The sequence below is a fragment of the Calidris pugnax genome, unplaced genomic scaffold (genome assembly GCF_001431845.1).
Source record: "Calidris pugnax isolate Ruff unplaced genomic scaffold, ASM143184v1 scaffold18, whole genome shotgun sequence".
NCBI lineage: Eukaryota > Metazoa > Chordata > Aves > Charadriiformes > Scolopacidae > Calidris > Calidris pugnax.
Genome location: NW_015090812.1, coordinates 4,102,225 through 4,124,289, shown reverse-complemented (window position 1 = coordinate 4,124,289; position 22,065 = coordinate 4,102,225). Strand labels below are relative to the sequence as shown.

Genomic DNA, 22,065 nt, shown 5'->3' with positions numbered 1-22,065 from the left:
AACTCCTGAATGAAAAGGAAACTAATATTCTGAGGTGATTTTATAAAAAGCAGTGCCTTTCCATTTTTTAAACATCAGTATTGCACTACAAAGCCATCCTTTTATTCTTCCATCGACAGGAAGTCCTCTGCTGCTATTTGCTTCAGAGTTGTGTTAACTATCTCCTCAACTTTGATCTGATTATAAAGCCTGCCTGCACATACCTGAAGAGATGTACAATGAATAGCCCACACAATAAATGTGGGAAGTGTCTTGTTTGTCAGCACTCATGAAGGTATGGGTTGCCTGTGACATCCAGTAAAACAAAAGGAAAATTTGTCCATCAGTCAAATGCAGTACAATTAAAACAATTTGACTTTCCTTCTGGGGTTTTTGTAGATGCAAATGAATTTCAGTGACTGAATTTTTATGCAAACATATTTTTGTAATAACATTGACTATACAATGTGTTTGTTTCCCCTCCTACTATAAATATCATATGAATAATTCTTTATAGGCGCATTAAATTACCTGTTGAAGCTAAAGGTGCATTGAGTATGTGATAGCCATTCTGTCTCAGAGGATTAAAGCAATGGGATTCCCCTGTTAGCACATCACTGGTGACAGACTGGTCCATTGTTCTGTAGCAGTCTCCATAGTGGAAACAGTTTTGTATTGAGTGAAAGCTGCCTTGGTAACCTGAAAACAGATATTGCACACACATTTTAACACTACTGCAATGGTATTAGCTCCGTTTCTGTCACTGTATTTCATTACTATTGTGGGGGTTTTTAGTTCATCAGTTTTAACTATGGAAAAATGATCATGCTATTCTATAAGGGGTAATAATATAAAAGCTACATCAGAGTTGGTCCCACAAGGTGCTGTGGACTGTGATCCCCATCAAGCAAAAATCTCAACGATGTGCATCGTTTCAAGCTGCTGAATGCAGTCAACAGCCCACTTGTGTTCAAAGCTAAGTAGCAAGTACCCCACTGGATCAGGTCCAGGAGGCTCAGCTCCTAAGGGAATGTGTCTATCATGAATTACTTTTAATTTAAATACAATAATGCAATATTTAAATGAATAGCACTGCTTTGTTTTCAGTTGAGTAAAGTCTTTTCCCATCCAGTGTGCGTTACGCACTGCTGGAGACAGGGCTATTTATTCCAAATACCTTTAAGAGTACCTTAAACCGCTCCTTTCTTAGACTGCTCTTATTTAAATGAAACTCCTTTCACTGAACAGAGGGGGCTACAGTCTGCAAGTAAAATTGAACTGGAGGTGCAGGACTGACTCCAGATTGAGTTCAGCTAGAAGCTTTTCTTGCTTCTGAAAAGTGGCGAGATAAATCTGTATGGTGTTCGGCTGCCTCGGTCATTCTGCTTTTGGGGCATGTTTTACTTTTGTCCCACGCGTACCCTACATGTCTTATCTCCTGCTTTTTTAAAAAAGTATATTACCAACCAACCAGCAGTTTGGGTTTTGCCAACAGGAGTAGTAAATAAATTGTACCAACAAAATAAGGTATTTAACAGTAAAGGACAAATGAATTGTTGAGGAAGGAATTTTACAACTTACAAGTTTGTGCCAGCATCCTAAAAGAAAATGTTACTTGCTCCCATAAGGATCACCTTAAAGCATGCCATAAGATTTACACCAACCATAGCCTGATTTAATTATTTTCCTTCCTCCTGTCTCCACAACCTCTTCCTGATTCCAGGCACATTGCACGCTAATTGCACATTCATATTAATGATCCCTTTTCCTACCTTCTCTAGAAGTCCCTTCTGAAATGATGCTCTTTGCCTTATATGTGACTGAAGTCAACCAAGTAAAACGTGCCATCAGTATATTCTTCTAATTGCCAGAAAAAATATGGAGCTGTTGTCTTTCTTCCCTCAGTCTTACTCAGACTGAAACATTTCAGCACAGCTCTGCTCACCAGTGGAAAACTTGACTTGCTGGGCCAGTTGTGCAGCTATTCAGTCTGTTTGTTTAGAAATGAAATATCTGTGCCTATCACCAGAGCGCCTGGGTGCTGTACGGCATGGAATTTGTCCCTTACAGATAATGCAGTGTATAAGTTTTTTTCTGTTAAAAAAAGATCTGTCTTTTTCTAAATTTTCCCTTTACTACCAAAGTTTGACCAAGTAAATAATACCAGGCAAAACTCGGGGTCTGTCTGTTCATTCTGGTCGTGTTTTCTAAGATGGTAATAAATAAGGCAAAGTGAGCCAATTCTTTAGTAGAAATGCCATGAACTCATTGAGTGGTGAAAGATTTGCTCTGAAGTTTCACAGTTTAATATGTGTTTTGGCAGAATCTGCAAGGATTAGATGATTCATTTCTTGAGAACCTATGATCCTCTACCACAAAATACCTAAATTGTTGATATCCATGATTGGTGAAGTACTAATGGATGACTATATTAGATAAAGACACTATGCACACTGTACCAAAGCTGTTCATATTTGCTCCTATGTAGAAGGCGGCCCAGAAATTTGGAAAGCTGAGTATTAAATGATGCATGTCCTTCCTCAGAATAAATACACAGCCACCTCTATTTACTGCCTGGAGAGCCTGGCTGAAAAAACCAAAGAGCTCTTATGAGAGGCAGCAAAACCACCTTTTGATGTGGTTTTAGGTACAGTGCTTTATTGCTTGGCTTTTGATAATTATCCTGACTTTTCTGTTTACAAAACATTAACTCCTTGCTGTAAGCCTTCTAAAAATATATCCTTTTGAGATGAGCAGTGAAAAAAAATGAGACACTTGGCGTCAGATGAGGTGTAACTTTGCAGCACTTAATATGCATTGCAAGAGAAAAAACTGAACCTTTTCCAGGATGTCTGCTATACACATCACTGCTAGGGAAGGCATGACGTGTATTTTCTCTGTCTCTGTAATTGCTGCCCTTTCGTCATGCTCCCAGGCTTTCCTTTGTTAAATCAATTAAATATCTTTATAATCTACAGGGCTGGCACAGTGGCTTAGAAAATCAGAGAACAGCCAAGCATGACAGAACTGGTTTGAAACTAGTTGGATCCAGGGTTTTCTCAAGACCTATGGGTAAAGATTTCTTTTAAATTGTTTTAAGTTACACTGTCGAATTGCTCAGGAAAAAATACCTGAGGCAGAGAACTGCCTCTGCATCAGAAGTCTGGAAAATAACTGCCATAAGCAATCAAATGCTCCTTTGGATTGCAGTATCTATCCCTCAGCATCTGAAAAGCAGTGCAAAAAGTGTTACTGGAACTATCCAATGAACAGACATGATATAGGAAAATACTAGTGGTACTGCATTGTTCTATTCACCAGGACCAAATTTCTCTAAATGCTTCCCAAAGAAAATACAGAGAAATACACCATTCCTGTTCTAATGTGTGTGCAGACATGATAAATGCAGGTAGCAAACTAAAGAAAAAGACGGAGTGAGGAAGAGAGAGGTTGCAGCAGGAACACTGGTCAGGTAAAACAAACCATGACACCAAAAATGGGACTTTTAACTCTTCTGTGAAATGATGAAATGGTGGAACCCTATAAGAAGGGGACAGAGGCTTTATGTAATGCATTCTGTGCGTGTGGAAAAAGGCAGAGGGATGGCTGTCGGAGGAGTGGATTAAAAGGTAGCTGCTTCCTTGAATACAACAGATTAAGGAAAAAGGTAGAAACTCCCAATAGCTTTTGCAATTGCAAAAGGTGAGAAAGAGGTGGAGACTCAAGACAGCTCTTCTGCATAGACAAGAGCGCTGAGAAGATTCCCGAGTTAGATGGTGCCTACTTTATCCCTTATGCAGGGATCTTGCACCAGACAGATCACTGCCTGGTCGGAGACCTGTCAGCACGCACTCGTATTTCTCTTCTGTGTTTTCATAATGGCTTCAAAATAACCTCTCATATGACAGCGTGGAGGTTTCTACCCCATGTGGGGTGACAGTGGCAGCAGTTTATCCAGAGGACTCTGGCCTTATGTCTGAAACACTAAAAACTGCAGTTGCAGCTGGTGAGTCTGATCTGCAGTTCCACTACTTGGGTGTATGGGAAGAATTTGGTGATGTTCCCTGCACTTAAACTGGGCACGAAACAATACTTGGGTGAGAAGAATCGTGCTTGCAGTACTAAAAGCTGTATTTCACAATGTAGCCATGTGACTGTTAATCCTGGAAGGTGGAAATGAATTTTAGAGTGACTGAAATTGCACACCTTCAGGTTGAAGGACTGCAGGATCAGTGAGTTGCTATATCAGTAAAATTTTTTTTTAATGACTTTTTATATACATTCTATATTCCCACCCGCTGCTTCAGAGGCACAATTGGAGCATTTCTTTTGGTACCAGGTAGGCTGGCTCTTGCTGGTGGCATTCAGTAGCCTGGCATGGCTCAAGAGGCCAGTCTGTTCCAGAGGATCCGAGCCTCATGCATCTTTTACACTATTAAAAAGGGAAAATTGCCAGCTTGTTTAAATGCTAAGTGTTCCCAAAAACCGAAATAATTAGACAAGAGACAGAAAGGCCATGTGAGTTAAAGTAACCACAAGGGCTTTTGTAACAACGGGTGCTCTTGCCAGATAAGGTTTCATTCATTTTACACAACCACAGGAAATGAAACTTGTTGCTTGCAGGCAATACAGTGTTTGATTTGCATATGCAATACAAGTCAGAGCTTTACTGCATTTATTCATTTTTAAGATGTGCAGTATAAAACAAGAGTGCTTTTAGTTCATGCCATTTAGTTGTGGTTCCTTTAGATTTTTTTTTAATGCTTTACACAGTCTTAGAAATTAAGATATAATTAATAAGTCCCATAACCAATGGTTCAATTAACAACCACATATGGCTGATTAGAGTAAATTAAACACGGAGTTTTTTTTACAAGGTCTTAAAAAAGTCTCTCTTCAGTGGTTAAAATATGAAGTAAGCAAAAAGGATTGTCTGGTGCAAACATCCCTGCTCCTTCTCGGAGAGCAAGAGTGTAGCACCAATTTGGCAACGAGAGCTTCACCGATATTTTCTTTTCCACTTGGATTTCAGGTTTTCCTTCAGTTTTGATTTAAATCAAACATTTTCTGAGGTTAATTTTCAAGTGAAGAATTTACTAAATGTCCTGTCAGTTTAAATGATCACTATAAAATGTTTTATGTACAGTAGATGTAGAAATATAACAGTTAATAAAGGATTAAACCGTGTTCCAAACATAACATTTAGTTAAAATTTTGCTTTGAAATAATTTGTGACAGAAAAGCTGCAGTTAGCCACTTCACACAGTGCACTGGCTGCCTCTGGTTCTCTAACACATGGCCCAGAAAACTTCAAGCAGCTTTAAAATGAGTGATGTAATGAGCAAATAATTGGAATATGCCTATTAAATGCCATCTTGTTATGTCATGTCATTTACATGTATGTGCAAATAAATCTCAGCTTTTCAAATTCCATAAAATTTCTGACAAGAAACCATGTCAGGTATAAATAACTACAGGATTCCATTGCCTGCAGAATTCTTTCAGCATGTAATAATTTCCATGTGATCTTACTACAACAAGGTTTAAACATATAAATAATGTCAGCTTATTCTTTCATTATCAATATTTCTGCTACCAGCTTGACAAAGCTTGCCGTCCTCTAAAAATTTCTTCTCTACAATGTTTATATATTTCCATACAGATGCCTAGTTCTACAGTTAGACTTACGTAGTGTTTCTTTTTTCGGCAAAAATTCAAACCTCCCAAATTACTACAGATTCCATTAGAAAAATGGGCTATTAATGAACTGAGATGCAAAAAAGATGTAGAGCAAGTACAGCTGAGTACAGGTTACAGATCAATTGATTTCAAAGGCTGCTAATCAAAATTGATTTTTGAATGACCATTTCCATAATGAATTTATAATAATACTTCAGCATTTCGCCAAAGTGGAAAATTATTGCTTTTTCAAAACCACACGACATAACACTTAGAAAGCAACAATTCATTCAAAAGGAAATGTGGTTTTCTTAAGGAATAAAGTCAATTTATTTAAGTGGTTCAAAACTTGTTCTGTCTATGCATTTGTTTCTGCCATAGTAATGAGCTGCTAAACTTTCCTCTTGTGGTTTGTAGTTATTTAGCTCATTATAGTAACATAATCATATATCATTATATGCTATCATAAATCTGCCACTTTTCCCTCACAGAGTTAATCTTTTTAAATTGAATAATCTGTTGAGCATCAGGTTGAGTTAGTTTTTCCTTCAGCACAAATCATTTGATATAATATGCTTTACTTTTTTCAGACTAAGTCAGTCCAACCAAAGAGCAAAAATACTCCTCAGAGAATGAAGGGCAGAGGGAACCGTTGGGATACTGAACCCCATTACAGCTGTGAATTGCTCACTTGGTTTGTGTTCAGCTCCCGTGCTTCAGACCAAGCCTTAGCATACATTTGAGAGAAAGCAAAAATCCTGTTTTGCCCACCAGTAAATTGATCACGTGATACTTTGCCAGCCAAAAAATGACCTTATTAAAAATGACAGTACAGCTGTGAAACCAGTTTCAAAAAGCTGGTTATCTGCCTGTATAAACTGACATGCTTGGTTATACTTGCAAGCAGACAGATGTCCTGCACACTTCTTTATTGTGAATATTTACCACACTTAAGCAGCATACCATCTGGATTATATAACATATTCCCTAAATATGCAAGCTCCTGTTACTGGAAGAATCTGTGATAATAATATCTCTTGCTAATTTATACCTCAAAAATTGCAGAAACATTAATTAGTTCCCACAGCAGAACTCTGGAATAGGTAAATAAGCTCCCGAATAAAAAGGCTGAGTAATTCAGAACAAAAAATGTTTTAAATTAAGCAGTGGGACAGCTGCTTAGCTGCTCCCATTCCTGTCCTCAAATCACACTGGCACACTGTAATTGTACAGAGTGCCTTTGCATATTATTGTATAAAACAATACAGATGCCAAACTTTGACATAATAAATAGCAAAATATTTTTTCTTTGTCTAAGCTCATGTCTAGGGCATCACTATCAGTGGGCTGAGCGGGACATTGCCAAGGTGTGCTTCAGCCCATGTGTTTTGGGACTAGATGGCTCTTGCTTTGGCAGGGTCACTTTCTCCAAGCTGATGGAAGGCTGGATGACCAGTCAAATGAGGTGCATTGCTTCTAGGCACCCACTGACAAACCTGAATAAATGCAATAAATCTGCTGTTGTGATAGATTTCCCCATTACGATAACTTACCACAGCATAAACTGATCTGAAGATTTTGCTCTGTATGTTTATCAAGGCACTTTAAAAATTGGAGCTCCCATTAAAATCTTGTCAATCCCTTAATAAGACAGTATCAGTCAAAAATGCAAAAACTGAAATAAAGTCTTTCTCCCCAACTAGGAAAGTTCAAAAAACAGCAACAAGAACGCAGAGGGAAGAGTTACCTTGAGATCCCTGCTGTACAGACTGGTTTTGAAATTGAGCGTATGGTTTATTTGGTATTCCAGAAAATTGCTGCCCATTTGGTGACTGGCTGTGTGATGATGGAGAGCCGTGTTTCTGCAATAGGGAAGGTGGAACTAATGCTTTCAGGGGGCTGACAAGTGGAGAAATTATGTTGGGAGCAAGCCTAGAAAAAGAAAATACAGAACAACTTCACATATCACATCACAATATGGGGAAATAAAATATTCTATTTCCATAATGGCCAAACTATAGAAACGCTTGTTTTCCAGATAGAAATTATATTGTAAAAAACAAAAAAAGATAACAATGCAGTGCTGCTTTCAGGTATCCATTAGGAGGAAAGGGAGTTAGAAAAGGATTTCTATTCCTTTACACTGACTTCCTGTACTAGCCGTAATGACAGGATCAAAATGACACCAATCCTCAGGAAGCAACTTAAACACACCTCAGTATAAATTTAAAATTTTGTGATACATGAAATACATGTCCAGAAAACAGAAGTGGAAAACATAGTTAGAGTGAGTAAATGAAAGTAAATTGTTTAAGTGTTTTCTAATGGGGTAAAGCTTCACATCCCAGTTGCAGCTAAGAAACAGAAAAGCATTCGTTTCAGTTATTCCTCATGTAGGACTTTTTAGATGTAGAAATACAGCTTTAACTGCACCAGATGGTACTGTCCTCTCAAAGAAAGAGCCTGGTAAGTACTTGCTTGTGTCGGCAGCGCTCAGTGCAAGACTGAGGAGTGGTTGTACCTGAGAGATGGAAAATTGCCCCCAGACATCTGGGACTGGGACCAGCACAGGAGCAGTGGGGCAGTCCCACTTGGGGAACAGACCCTGGCCCAACACTCCCACAAGGAGTGGGAGCAGCTGAGGAGCCTCACTAACCCACTTGTACGAAGTCCCTGGGCATTTTCTGCCACCAGTGGAGCAGAGACACCGGTGCTTCGTCCCTGCCACAATGCAACCATCCCGCCAAGGGGTGGCACAGCAGCTGGCCCAGAAGGGACAAACCCATTGCCAGAGAACTGTCTTTCAGCCATTTACAGCCAGAAAGATGGCACGGTGCAGAAGATGGGACCAAGAACCTGGCCATCCATGTAGAAGCCTCTTTTAGAACCACATTAAACTACCTCTGTAAATGAGTAAATAGATAGAAGCTGGATCTTTTACCCTCCTGTGGCAGCTTTGACAAATGGCCTTTTGCTCCAGAGCCCAGTGCTACTCTGTCAAATGTGTGGACTCCATGGGCCTCATGCTCACCATATACTCTCTGTTGCCTCTGGATGTTTTGTTAAAGAGAAATAGCTCTTTGAGCAGCAATAGAACCTCCAGACACTAGAAAAACACAGCTACAAGTCCTGAGGGGTAGAAATAAAAATACCTCTGCAGGTTATAATACATGTCATGTAGCTGGAAAAAAACATATTGAGCACAAACCATTGCAGGCGTACAAAGAATCAACTAAAAACCAAATTAAATCTCTCACTGTGTCTTCCTCTACCACTGCACACGCTGTTCAAACACCATAAACCATGATTTGCAATAGCAGCTCCTCGCCAGTTTACATCACTGCTTCTTGGAGCAGTTAGGATTAAACTTGGGGAGGGAGGCTATGCTTGACTTAGGGCTAAGCACTACATGGGAGCGTTCAAGAGGTAAATATAGATGAACTGTGACTTAATGGTGACAACAGCTTAATCAAATTTAACATGAGAGGCAGAGGAACACTGCCAAAAGCTGTCATAGTGACACTCTATTAAAAGGGGCTTAAATAAATCAACCAGTCAAAGCCCATCCTATGCTGAAATAATTCCATCTCCCAAAGCAGGAAAATAAGGCATATAATACAAACCACAGAAACTCTGAATATCCCCGAACTAGACTGAAGAAATAAACCAGTATTGTTAAATGGTTGAAGGCAAGGATATTTTCAAGCCAACTACGTAAGAACTGGAAAAAACACTCCTCCAATAAGTGATGAGCAGCAATGTGTAAAACGGAGAGGACTAAACTCAAATTTTAAGAGCCAAAGAAAAAAAATATTATCTGGGTGTTTTTTTAAGTGCGTATTAAAAAGAGCTCAGCACCAGAGCTGGGATGGCCCTTGCCCTGCTCAAGGGGAAAGGCCGGGGGCTGCATAGGTGGCAAAAAGGGACATGGGGACTGCAGGGGTTACCTGTGCCCTCTTCAGGGCAGAGACAGAAAACGCTCACTGGAGTCTGAACTGCTGAAGAGCAGAAGCTCGGGGAAAAATACCGAGTTTATTTGCTAAGAAGCAGCTAAACGCCAAGGTCAGCTCCCATGTGACAGTATTTTCCTCAAAGGTCTCAGTAGAGAGATCGTTTAACACAAATGAGCTGTTGCGCAGCCCTGCTACAAGTCGTATCTTCTGCAAATGCTCTTGAATGCGTGTCTGCGGTGAACTATTGCATGAAGATGGGGCTGACATGATCTGCTGGGACCTGCAGAAAACGGTCTCTTCTGAGGCTGCAAGGGAGCGCCAACAAAGCACAACCACAAATTACAAAATGGTCACCAGCCCCTTCAAATGGCACACATGGAGACATTGTCCTCGACATGCCAGAAATGCTATTAGAAGCCTGGAAATGCTTCTATCTGAAAGGAGATTTAAAAGATTGCAGTTGTTTTCATTGGAAAGATAATAGCTAAAAGAGATCATGATAGTGACATTTATATGGATAATGACCACACACACATTTAAAAGAGAAACAAAAGATGTACTAAAAACTCCAAGGGCTGGATGAGCCAGAAACCACTCTGAATGAGGGAGAAAAATACTTCTGGTGAGCGAGGACTTTGCAACTGCCTGTGTTGGGTTTCCTCTGCCTTCTCTTGAAATGTCTTCTCCTGGCTATTGCTGGGAAATGCAGCACCCCATAGAGACCTGCCAGGCTGCTCTGTTGAGTGCTTTGTTAGGATGGTCCAGTAATGGCATTTTTAAATTCTATGCAAATATGTTCTATGCCAAACAAAAATGGTACATTTAAGGTGTCCAGCTGTGGGAATACTGAAAATCCCAGCTTCCTTACCCAGTTTAACTAATTCAAGAGGCTACTTAACCATGTGAGAATTTGTCAATTTCAGACACTGGAAAAGGCTTCCCAGAGAAGCTGTGGCTGCCCCATCCCTGGGGGGGTTCAAGGCCAGGCTGGATGGGGCTTTGAGCAACCTGGTCTGGTGGGAGGTGTCCCTGGTGATGGCAGGGGGGTGGAACTAAATGATCTTTAAGGTCCCTTTCAACCCAAACCATTCTGTGATTCTATGATTGTGATTTTTAAAGCAGCACTTCTCCTCATTCACACTCTTGCATTCTGTGGGAGCTCACTACTAATTAGGTTGCTGTGATACTCAGGTTGTTAAAAGAGAGGAGGAATCATTCCTGGTACAAATCAAATAGATAATGCATTAGCAACAGAAAAGAGCTTAAAGGAGATGCCTTCTGTATGGAAGAAGAAACACTAAACTGCTTATTGCAGGAACTCAGCTGGATACATTAAAAATTCCCAGGCAGTAGCTCAGGCATATATGTTTCAATAACTAATAGCCTGGACATTTCCTGTTAATACTGTCTACAACCACAGTTTGCTTTGGTTTGGTTATTAATAATAAATATATACCATATATTTTACTTTAATTGTAACTTGCATAATTCAGTAAATTTGCAGGTCCTTTGGGGGCCTTTTAATATATATCTGTGCCTATATATAGCTATATAGAGAGATATATAAATAAATACTTTCACACACATGTAAAAAAATCCTTATTCTTCCTTAATTCATTACATTTGAGGGCTCCTGGCTGTACTGAATATTTCTGTTCAGTAACATAAATCTTTTTGCTATCTCCCTAACCTTGTGACAAAGCTAAAGAGAATCAACAGTTCTTACAGAACTTGCACTACTGATGTAGTCTGGCTGTTGGGATAATGTACCCTGTCTTACAAGGATGCTTGATGGCAAAACACTTTGCAACTCAAATAAATTAACCCATTGCAAAGCTTTAACTATTCCATTATCAGAAACTGTATGTCCCTTACGTGAAAGGTAACCTCTCAACCGTGCATTTCCCTTACTCCTAGCCATTATCTGCTACAGACACTAATGAAGTTCTTAGCGAGCCCTCTCTGACTCCAGATTTCCAGTTGCCTGCCAATGAAACTGTTATTGCTAACACCCTTGCTGTGTGTAATATATGATGCAAGTAGGAAAGCTTTTTCACCTGAAGATTCATTTTGGTGACTTCAGACCTAATGACTGTAGGTGTTTCTCAGTCCCTCTCATACAGAGACATACACACCAAAAGGGTCTCTGTTCCCTCCATCTGTTGACTGGCTTTAAACTTACAGTATCTTTTGGGAACAGCACTGTTGTAGGAATATCATGCAACTTTCTAGAGCAGGGATAATAACAGAAAGGAAACTATAGAATCTACTTATTAATGACCATATATTACGTAGTGGTAGAACCAGAAGAGCTGTGTTCAGTGTTGATGCATTAAGGTATTGTGGGAGTTAAAAAGAGCTGAAGATATACTAGAGTAGTAAGACAAGGTTTTTTTACAAAGCAAAACTGCCAGAACTAGAAGTATGCCAATGAAAGAAGAGAATTTTAAACACAGTTTTTCAGATTACAAGGGTGCAATGGAGGAGCCAGCCTCCTCCCCACCCTGTCCAAGACATGGGAGCAACAGGGCATGCACCACGGAGAGAAGCAGGTCAGCTTACAACAAAAGGAACATTTTGCTCACACAGCATGCCCCGGCCTGTGGCATTCATAGCCACAGGAAGTCACGGAATCAAACAAAATGCCTAGTTTTTTAAAAAGAGACTTAATAATTTAATGGCCAAAACCAACATTTCCATGCTAAGCGAGGGGTAATCAAATCTTGTGCTTCAGGATGTAAACTGATCGGCCAAGGAGGCAGAGAGGAATTCTCCTCTCTCTTCACTCATCATGCAACTTCATATGATTGACCAGGTATTGCGGTTTTTTTCAAATTCCCTTTGAAGCACCATGTGTAGGATGGCGCTGAAGACATAATACTAGTCTTGAGGGACCTGTGATTTCAGGTGGAATTGCAAAGCTAATGCATTCCTCTCCCAAAGATCCATCAGTAGACAATTAAGTAAAAGGACTAATCAGAAAAATCTTGTTTATGTAATATCTTCATCCACACAACCGACTGAAAACTATTGGAAGAACTGATCCTAATTTGGTAATGTACCTTGTCTATGATCCTGCACACATTTCTGCACCATGCTAAACACTGTCTTAAAATACTCAGCTCCACAGCCCTGCCTAAGGGAAGCGCTCGGACTCGGATGGGCCACTGCCCATGAAGATTCATTAACCCAAGTGTTAGACATAGACAACCCGCTAATTCCTCACCTCTGAGGCAAAGCATTTGTCACTCACATCAACTGGAACACTCAGAAATCTCAATCTTAACAGAAGGATTTTTAAAAAAAGAAAATTACAAGTCAAAACATAGAAGATATTACTCTGTCTTCTCTCCCATTTATGAAGTGCACACCTTTAGGAATCTCAAACAGAAATCCCAGTAAGACTTCACATAAATATTTGTGTGATCATGCTTTAAGAATATATTTTGGATGGTGAAGGTTCATATTAAATTGTAAGTAAGACCTGTGTGAGGGAACTGTCTAGATGTGCCATGAGCTAGCAGTGACCTGTAGAAAAGACATCTAACAGGCTACAATTACCATTACTTTGTTTTAGAATTATTTATCCTGCCTCCACTTTGAGCCTCCCAAAGCAGGCAGTGGTGTGTAAGAATTTGTGTATTTTTACAATGCATACCAAATGTCTTCTTCCATTATTATCACAACATAATGAACCAAAAACTTATTATATATTGACATTGATTTTTCTGAACTTTCTGTCAAGATGTATGTTTCCTATATTCATCCACAGTATTTAGTCTGAGTAAGAAATTTTTACACTTTGCTTTAGCCCATCTTTGTTCAAAAGCAGTTCCTGGACAAACTGACTCAAAAGTAAGAAATGGTAAAGCCAGATTTTGAGCTAGTTTAAGATTAGCTTTTTCATGCTCTAGTTCATCATCTCTTGACTGTCAAAAACTACACACAGTATCCTTAATTAGCAAATATTGAATGGAGTTGAAAATTGAAAAATAATGAAAATAAATTTAAACTAAGATAATAAGTGGGAATGAAGTATAACCGCAAAATAGAAATATCTAAGATAGGGATGTTTCCAATATGAAAACTGTCTGGGTTTTTAGCTTTTTTTATGATGTGATGGCTTGATTGGCAGATTCCTCAGCAAGACAAAGAACCTCAACCCATATCCCATTGAGTTCAGTGGAAACAGGACCGAATCCAGACTGAAAAACATCTGTCCTTTATCTCAAATAAATTTTTGTATATTTTGGGTTATAAGACCATTCTGTCTTATGCATAGCATATCACCATATCAAACAGTCTTGACTTTGAGAATTATGTTTAACTTGTATTAATATGAAGAAAAGTATGTAATAAAGCACAAGGGAAGTCCAAAGCAAAGAAGCTCCATGTTTTATCTTAAGTGACTTGTACAGTGTTGCAGCGAGTTACAAAAACTGAGATTTTTCCATGAAACCAGGTTCTACCATAAACTCCAGCATGCCAGCCATTTCATTCATAAAATCTCTCCCCCAAGCATTATAGTTACTTATATTGTGAGAAAGTCCAATTCAGTTCCAGGACCCGGAGATTTTTTGGTTTTTAATGGAAAAAAAAAAAGTTAACACTGATTTTCATCTCCTCCCATAATATTAAAAATGATGTGTAAAGCTCTGCTAATCTGGTCTCTGGATAGCGCCCAATCTCTTGCCACGTGTTTCTGTTCTGGGTCTTGCCCTACGGGAATTTCTGTCAGCACATGCTCAGGAAACAGTTATACCGTTCACTTCTTTTTTTTTTTAACTTTTTTTTTTTTTGAGACGGACTCTATCTGAAGTTTGGTGAACCTTTGCACTAATCACTGCCAGGTGCCTGTGGCTACATTTCTGGAATGCAAAGAATCTTTTCCTTCTCTGCCTCTTTCTTCCTTTCTCCTCTTGCCCCTCTTCCCCCTGGTATATAACAAATCCTTCATTGCACATCACCTTGCTGGGAGTCACTGCGTTTTATTACCTTTTTCTATAAACAATGAGGAAACAATTCCCCTTCTTACACACTGCCCTTCTTACAAGGCCTCAGTCTCTGCTCTGTGACTGCAAGATACGACACTGTTTCGGTTCTCTCTTTTCTCGCTGTGCTGGTGCCCAGCTTGAGTCACTGTCTGCTGTGAAGAGACTCGGGCTCTGCCACTAATGCAGTGGGTGACATACCTTCATGTGTAACATCTTTAAAAGTATGACTGAAGCCTTTTCTATCTTCTAGATAAATATACAATATTATTTTTATTTCAGAATACTGCTTTGGATTAATTTAATCCAGTTCTGCATCTTCACTCACCCACACTGAGCAGTGACAAGTGCCAGTACAAGGGGTGCAGGAGGCAGTGAGCTAGGAGGAGTAAGAGGGGTTTCGTAAACATTACAGAGAACAATATCCACGGGACCTTTATAGTGACTCGAGAGTCTTAGGTCATTTAATTGCTTTAGAATATTTTTAGTAATACCAGTCAACGGTGATATGAAAACAGCTTCAGGCTCAAAATTACAGAGGAGCCAAAGGAGTCCTTTCCTGGTACACTCAAAAGCTTTCTGTGTGGGCCTTCTCTTCAGGTACAGAGCAACTTACTGAAATACTCACAATCCTACACATGCAAGTCTCAGCTGGGCATAAAACTTAACTCAGTATTTTGTAAAGCATTTCATTACCTTCACAAACACACAAATACACCCAGATACATTTTTTCTATGCTAAATGAATATCTCTACAATTGTTCTGACCTGCTATATCCAATTTCTGCAGAGCATTTAATTATAGTGATCATTATGGGAACTGTGCCACTCTAAAAGACATCTTTATTTATAGAGTTTGTTCAATAAACTCCTTTGAAAATGAAGCAGCTGAATCACTAGAATCACTACAGTGGAAGGCGCTACACATAAGGAAAATTTATTCTTGCTAACAATCTAACAGGAAAATATTTTTCAAAAGTAAAAAAAAATAAAAATCCTTATTAATGCGGTCAAAGAAGTATTCAAACACGTTTAAATAAAGAGCACTGCCTTAGGTTCAAGTGATTGCCAGGAAGTCAATTACAAAGACATGCAATCAAACACAGATACTGTCTACTAAGTATTATCCAGCATGCACTGCACGCTTGACTGATCTATCTTATTTTAGTCATTCAAGGTCATTATTCCCTGGCAAGTAAACAGCAAGATGCTCCCAGGTGCAGGTAGATTCTGCTCAGGTACCTGATGCCTGCTTTCTTCTATTTTACAGTCTAAAAGGCACTGTACTGAATAGCGGGAGATGTGATGATAACTTAATCATTTGTTATACCATAATAAATTACTGTGTTTGGCATATATGGTTTACATGTAATTGCGGAATTTTCATGTAGAAAGCAAAACAAAATTTAAAAAAAAAAAAAGAGTAAAAATCAGCTTTACAGAGGTTAAGCATAAATTTAAATACAGCTAAAAGCAGTAATGGGTAAAATCATTAATATAATGCAGAAGAGCTGCAGTTGAATCCATCTTAAATGGTTCCTGAGTTACGCTGACCAACTCCTTTAACCTCCCACCTTCCTGTAATTCTCTCATTTCTTACTCTAAGATAGTTCTGCTCACAGTGTCTCCTCTGGGCAGGCAACACAGCACGTACTTTGAGATGCACTGATGAAGGCTCTCTAATGAATGTCAATCCTGCCCTTTTAGAAATACAAATGAAACACATGCCCACCTATTTCTGCTGATGGCCAAACAATATTTTACCCCATGATCAACCACTAAGTTATTCTTAACCATGTCTTGTTGAAGTAAGCCTCTGCTAATGCTAATTTTGCCTTAAGGGGGGAAAAAACTGTATAAGCCTATCTGGACATGATTATAAATGAATTCTGATCACATTTTCTACAATGAGATAAATGACTTGGGATTTGAAACCAGATGCTTTTAATTACTGATTTTCTTTGTTACATGAACCTCATCTCCGCACCTGTACATTGTTCTTTCTTTGGACAGATGTACTGATGCCCCTTTTGCGTGCTCAGATCCGTAACACTGAGATAAATTATGATGGGTTCTTGGCTTCCTCCACTGAAAATGTTTTCAGCTGTCAGAGATATCTGTTTCTTGTTATTGGTTATAGTGCTTTTGAAAGAAAGACTAAAACACTGACTTGTGTATTCTATTATAAATGAAGAGTATTCTCCAGTGGAATCCACAATGAATGAATGATCTATCTCCTTGGTCCTAGGAAGTGTTACAAAAACTGTGTAGGTACCTGGTTCTCCAGCATACTTCTAGAGAGCAAAAGTTAGTTTCCTACAAAGATTCTAGTAACATGCCAGTCACTACTCAATTTATTTAGGTGAGCTCACGAACTCAAAGATTAATAAAAGGTAGACAGAAGTAGTTAGACACCTAATTGTTACTAACAGTAATGATAATTAGGTACACAAATGTGTTTTACTATCTGGCCATGGATTCTGGCAGTCAAAGGAGATAGAAAAGAATCTCCCCCATTTCATTTACTGGTTTGGGAGCAATTTCTAAAATTTTATCCCAGAAACAGTCATGCTCCAGAAAACTATCTTCTTGCAAACAACAGTGAAACTCCTACAGCCATAACTTGAGTCTGGTCCCATCTGATGAGGAAGCACCCACCAGACCCTTTGTATGCCATCACCAGCTACCAGCACAGCTGAAGCCAAATCAACCTCCCCAGAGCAGAGATGTGGGGTTGCTGGGGGGTGTTGTCTCCCAGCTCCACAGCTCACTGCCAGCTCTCAGGGGGACTGGGCCAGATTCTTCTTTGAAGTGGGGGCACCTGACAGGATCCTGGCAATGTGTGTAAGAGGGCTGAAACATGGGTAGGAGCTGGCATACGGTCTCATGTTGCCAAAGTATGGCAGGGTAGTAGTACAAATAAAAATCCAGCACACAAGATTTTACCCTACATATTTGTTTCCAACCTTCAAAGCATCAGGAATTTCAAATCTAATGTTCCCTGGTTGAGCAAGAAGGGAGGCTCTGTGTGCCTTGTGCTATTTTAGGTAGAGAAAAATGAAGCACTAGATTTTTAACAGAGGTCTGCAGTACTTAAATTAACATATGCTAAGAAGCAAGCAAACAAAAATTCTGATGTTTAAGCAGCCTGATTAAAATGTCTCTTTTCACGTGACTGTTTTTAAGTCCTGTTTCTTGTGATTTTGAACAGGTAAGTGGCTCTTCAGGGGGGTCTAGAACGCAGATTGAGCTGGTTGCAGTTAGCTGGTGAGAAGCCTGGGCAAAAGAGAGTTGTGTAAGCTCCTTCCTGTAACTCTGATTACTTAATCCTTTATATTAAAGGCTCACAAGACTGGATTCAGAGTTCTCATTAATCATCACCTATGGACATCACAGATGTCTTAATCCCAGTAGTTCTTCATTTAGCGTTCTGTTTACAGAGTAGAAATGACCTAAATTACCACAGGAATATAAAACACTAGTTTCACTTTCCTTTCCCTTGGAGACGCATCACCTTCCCAATCAAGTTATTATTTGTCAGTACCCCCAGCTTCTTTTGAGAACATAAGTGCTTTTTGTTACGGGTGACACAAGTGACAGAGGGCTTCACAGTCACATATAGAGGGACTCTGTTCAGATCCTACAAAGTGACCTTGTTAGGTCATTAAGCTAAATTGGTGCAAATCCCTAACTTGGTGCCACCACTCAAACTCACTTAATGTTAGTCACATCAGTTTCATTTAAGCTGATAATTTATCACACTTGAATATTTTAAACTGGAATTTACGGAGATAGATAGTTTACAAATTAAACCAACTACATTTTTAGATGACTTAGATAATAACAGTTTAAAAATAGCAGAAAGCAAGCCAAGTGCAAAATCCACATAAGATTAAATACTAAAAGCTGTTTTTCTGTCTTTGTACTGCTACAAATCAAAAGAGACTATTTTTGCAATGGGCAAAATGAAACTGAGTTAGACATTATATATGGCATATGCTACAAGAAATACTAAAATAACAATTTGCTACCTGAAATAAAATATAAATATATATTTAAAGCTGGATCATGACAAGCCCACTTTCTGGATGCCAAAACATTTCTCAGTCACAGACTTTTTAGCCTAATTAATACCAATATAAGTAACATTTTTTGGTCGAGTATACACTTAATACCAGAATTTGAAAAAATACTCTCCATATTGTATAAAGCCAGTATAAATACATTTGGTAATGAAGTCAGATTTTGTTAGAACATTTTCAAGTGAATTAGATAATTTTGTCAAACTATTTAAATGTCTTAGAAACCATTTGGGAAAACTGACTGCTGCACTTGGTATTGACTTTGGCAAAGGATGGTATAACGTAGAGCTTTTTTTTTTTAAAAAAAAGAAAAAGCCTTTAAATCAAATTCTGAATCTTATGTCAAACTTGAGTAGACTATTTGTACTCTGCATCATGTAGTTTTTGGCATCTTGCATATTTGATGACTCAGTAATTAGATTTCTTGATAGTAATTGTTTGGTTCATTCTACAGACTTAAACTATGCAATCCAGTCTTGTCATCGTACTGATTCACAGTATAGAAATTCTTCGCATTTACTTAAACATTAATGCTGAGACAGCTGACAAATGAGGCAAAACATTACACGTGTGCCAGAAAGCTGGAGCAGTTCATATGAAGAAAGGTAGTGTTAGGTGTTTCTTTCCTATTGTAAACCATATATATTTTATATGAGTAATGGCATACTGCTATGAAGTGGCAAAAGTGTAACAGTTCTATAATTCAGTGGCTCCAAACATTAGATTATTAAGTGATTTTGCCCAGTGAAATGGATGAATGCTTTAAACAAAAGTGTGTTGAATGAAATTCAAGGACTATTAGTTCACACTAAGTTTCTGTACTTGCAATTAAAATGTCATGTATGGGCTTTATTTCAGCAGTCATTAATAATGTAAGCATAAACAATTAAAATACCGCAAAAGGATCTTGGACTGCATATGACAGTACTGAATACACATTGAGTTTAGAAAATGGCATTTGAGATGCTGAAAAATTCCAAGTAATTATGTCATGAAACTAGATACCCTGTTTTAAAATAACTATTCAAAAACACATTCCACTCTCTATTTCCTGATGTTTGGTTCATGGTTAGAAATCTGTTATCATCTCATTCTTACATTTTGTCATAAGATATTAACTGTGGTGTTGCTGCAAAGACTTTACATTACTTAAGTCTATAAGCACCGAGATAATCAATCAGCACCGTTGTCTCCTCTGAGAAAGAATACCTGTTCCACTAGAGCTGAAAAGAGCAGAGACAATTCTGATGTAAACTTTGGCCTGAGCAAAAGATCAAAACGTCTGTAGAAGGAGCTCAGAGAGAAACTGGGTTCACTCAGCACCGCGTTTCTGCTGAGAAGTGCTGTGCTCTGGACTGGAGACACGAGGGGCAGCAAGGAGAATGCATCTGGGAGCTCCAGACCACTCTAACTGGAAAACTGTCTGTTGCCCTCATTCTGGTCAAGTCTTTACTTTCATTTCTTATTAACACTAACAAAACATGAAGTGCCTTAGAAATAAATGCTTCCTGTAGTATATCCTTAGTTTATTTCATTCATGGGAGTTTTTGCCTTAACTCCCCTAGGAAGCCCATCCTAGAACGCACTCAAGGAGGAAACAGCTGAGCAGTGCACTGGGCAGCAGGGAGAGGAGAGGATCCTACTGCTCTAGGCTCAAGTAACCCCACTGAGCAGGGAAAGAATAGCTCGTGGATTAGCTAACCTTGCTACAGCATTCATTCCCCAATTAAGAAAAAAAAAAATTGAGTAATTTGTTCCTAATTGAATTTCCTTAATCAGATCGTTCTTCAACTGCTCGAGGTGTCATTTTCATTACTGTGCCCTTTCCATGCCACTTACACTCTGCCTTCTGCCCTTTGCTTAAAGCATACAATTTAAAACTTACTGGGCTTTCCTTTCCCCATATAAAAGAAGAGTCGGATCAGTCACTGGACTAGAATGGAAAAGCTCTACATTCAATTGCTGTATTTGCTAAAGAATTGCAACATATTTTTAGAAGAAAAAAATCTCTTAATCTCTCTGTATCCCAAGTTCCCATCAGCAAAGCAAAATCAGAGTCCCCTCCCTGTCCAAAGTGCTGGGAAGAAAAACTAAGTTTGATGTTTAATTTGCATGAGTCTAGACACTCACAAAATATTCTAAGCAGAATTTTGTGGTTTACAGAGATTCTTTATGGTTGAGAAGATGTTATGAGATCCTTGAGCAAACGTTGCTTTACAAGTATCAGATACTGCAGCAATGCAATGCAATCCATACTGTAGCAATGCAATCTGTACAATCAGTGTGATAATATACTCTTCCCTGAATAGTATCTCACTCCGTAATGCCTGCTGCAGAGAGATATATTACAGAAAATCTTATCAGAGCAAGGAAGTGAGAAAGCCTCTTGCTCTGACACAAAGTCTTACTAAGGCAAATGCTGCCTTATTCCTGAGTGAGTCATAGTTTGGGTTTTTATCCTTTGAGAGATTTCTCACTTTAGCTGAGAAAAGTTCTCTCTTATCCAAAGTGAAGTCATCAGGGAAGAATTAAAAAAAAATAAAGTCAATTGCATTCAATTAAAAAAAAAATCTCACGTGTTCTGTTCAAGACAAGGCCATGGCCCTGTGCAACCTGACAGTAATGTCAAAGTTTGCTGTGCTTTGCACAGGGGATGGATGACATGACCTGCTGAGGTGCCTTCACAACTGAATTATTCTATGGTTCTAAACCAAACAAAATTGCTTAGTTTGAGCCAGTGTTTTTCATTTGAACAGCATCTATGCAAAGTAAAATAATTAATCATTCATTATCAAGGCAGACAGAGGCCAAGCGTGTTTGATACACATACCCTTCCCTGGCACTCTCCAGCGGCGACTGATGGTGATGTGGGCTGGAAAGGGTAGAGTCGAGCGGATGGTGTCTTGAAGGGATGTCGTGAGGAGGCGGCAATATACCTGGTGAGGGACCGTTATGGTTAGCGCTGGAACCACTGTACAGGCCTGTGAACACACGTCATTTTGCAAAAGAAAATAAGCAAGGAAAGAAGCATCCAAGTAAGTCCTTGAGAGTCCCCAACTCCTTCCCTATCCCCCACCCGACCCTGAGACACAAACACACAGCAGCCCACTTGTGTTGGGGGAGTCATACTGCCAGGGGGAGTCCCCCGCTCAGAGACCCAGTAGGTCTGTGAATACTGCTGGGCTTGGAGCAGCACCCACAGCTGTATCAAGTTATTTTGACACGTGTGTCTCCCCTCCAACCCTCTCAGGTGGTCCATTTCTGCCTTGCTCCTCCTAGCAGCTGGCAGGACTGGGCAGGACTCTCACCCTGCCTTCACCACACTTGTGAGTGAGAACCCATGGTGCTCATTAACAGAACGATGGTGCTCATATTGACAGC

General features: G+C 39.2%; 1 protein-coding gene across 4 annotated transcripts in view; it reads right to left on the bottom strand.

Annotated features, from left to right (window-relative positions):
• GLIS1 (GLIS family zinc finger 1) overlaps nucleotides 1–22,065 on the bottom strand; it is a 202,573-nt gene that overhangs the window by 3,729 nt on the left and 176,779 nt on the right. For 3 of the 4 annotated variants that reach the window (XM_014938918.1, XM_014938919.1, XM_014938921.1), the window contains exons 7-9: nucleotides 21,515–21,665; nucleotides 7,406–7,590; nucleotides 511–678 (exon numbers count right to left, since the gene is read on the bottom strand). In XM_014938918.1, the coding sequence (XP_014794404.1) occupies nucleotides 511–678; nucleotides 7,406–7,590; nucleotides 21,515–21,665 (504 nt within the window). The remainder of the gene's footprint in view (nucleotides 1–510; nucleotides 679–7,405; nucleotides 7,591–21,514; nucleotides 21,666–22,065) is intronic. The other variant, XM_014938920.1, reaches the window with a different exon arrangement.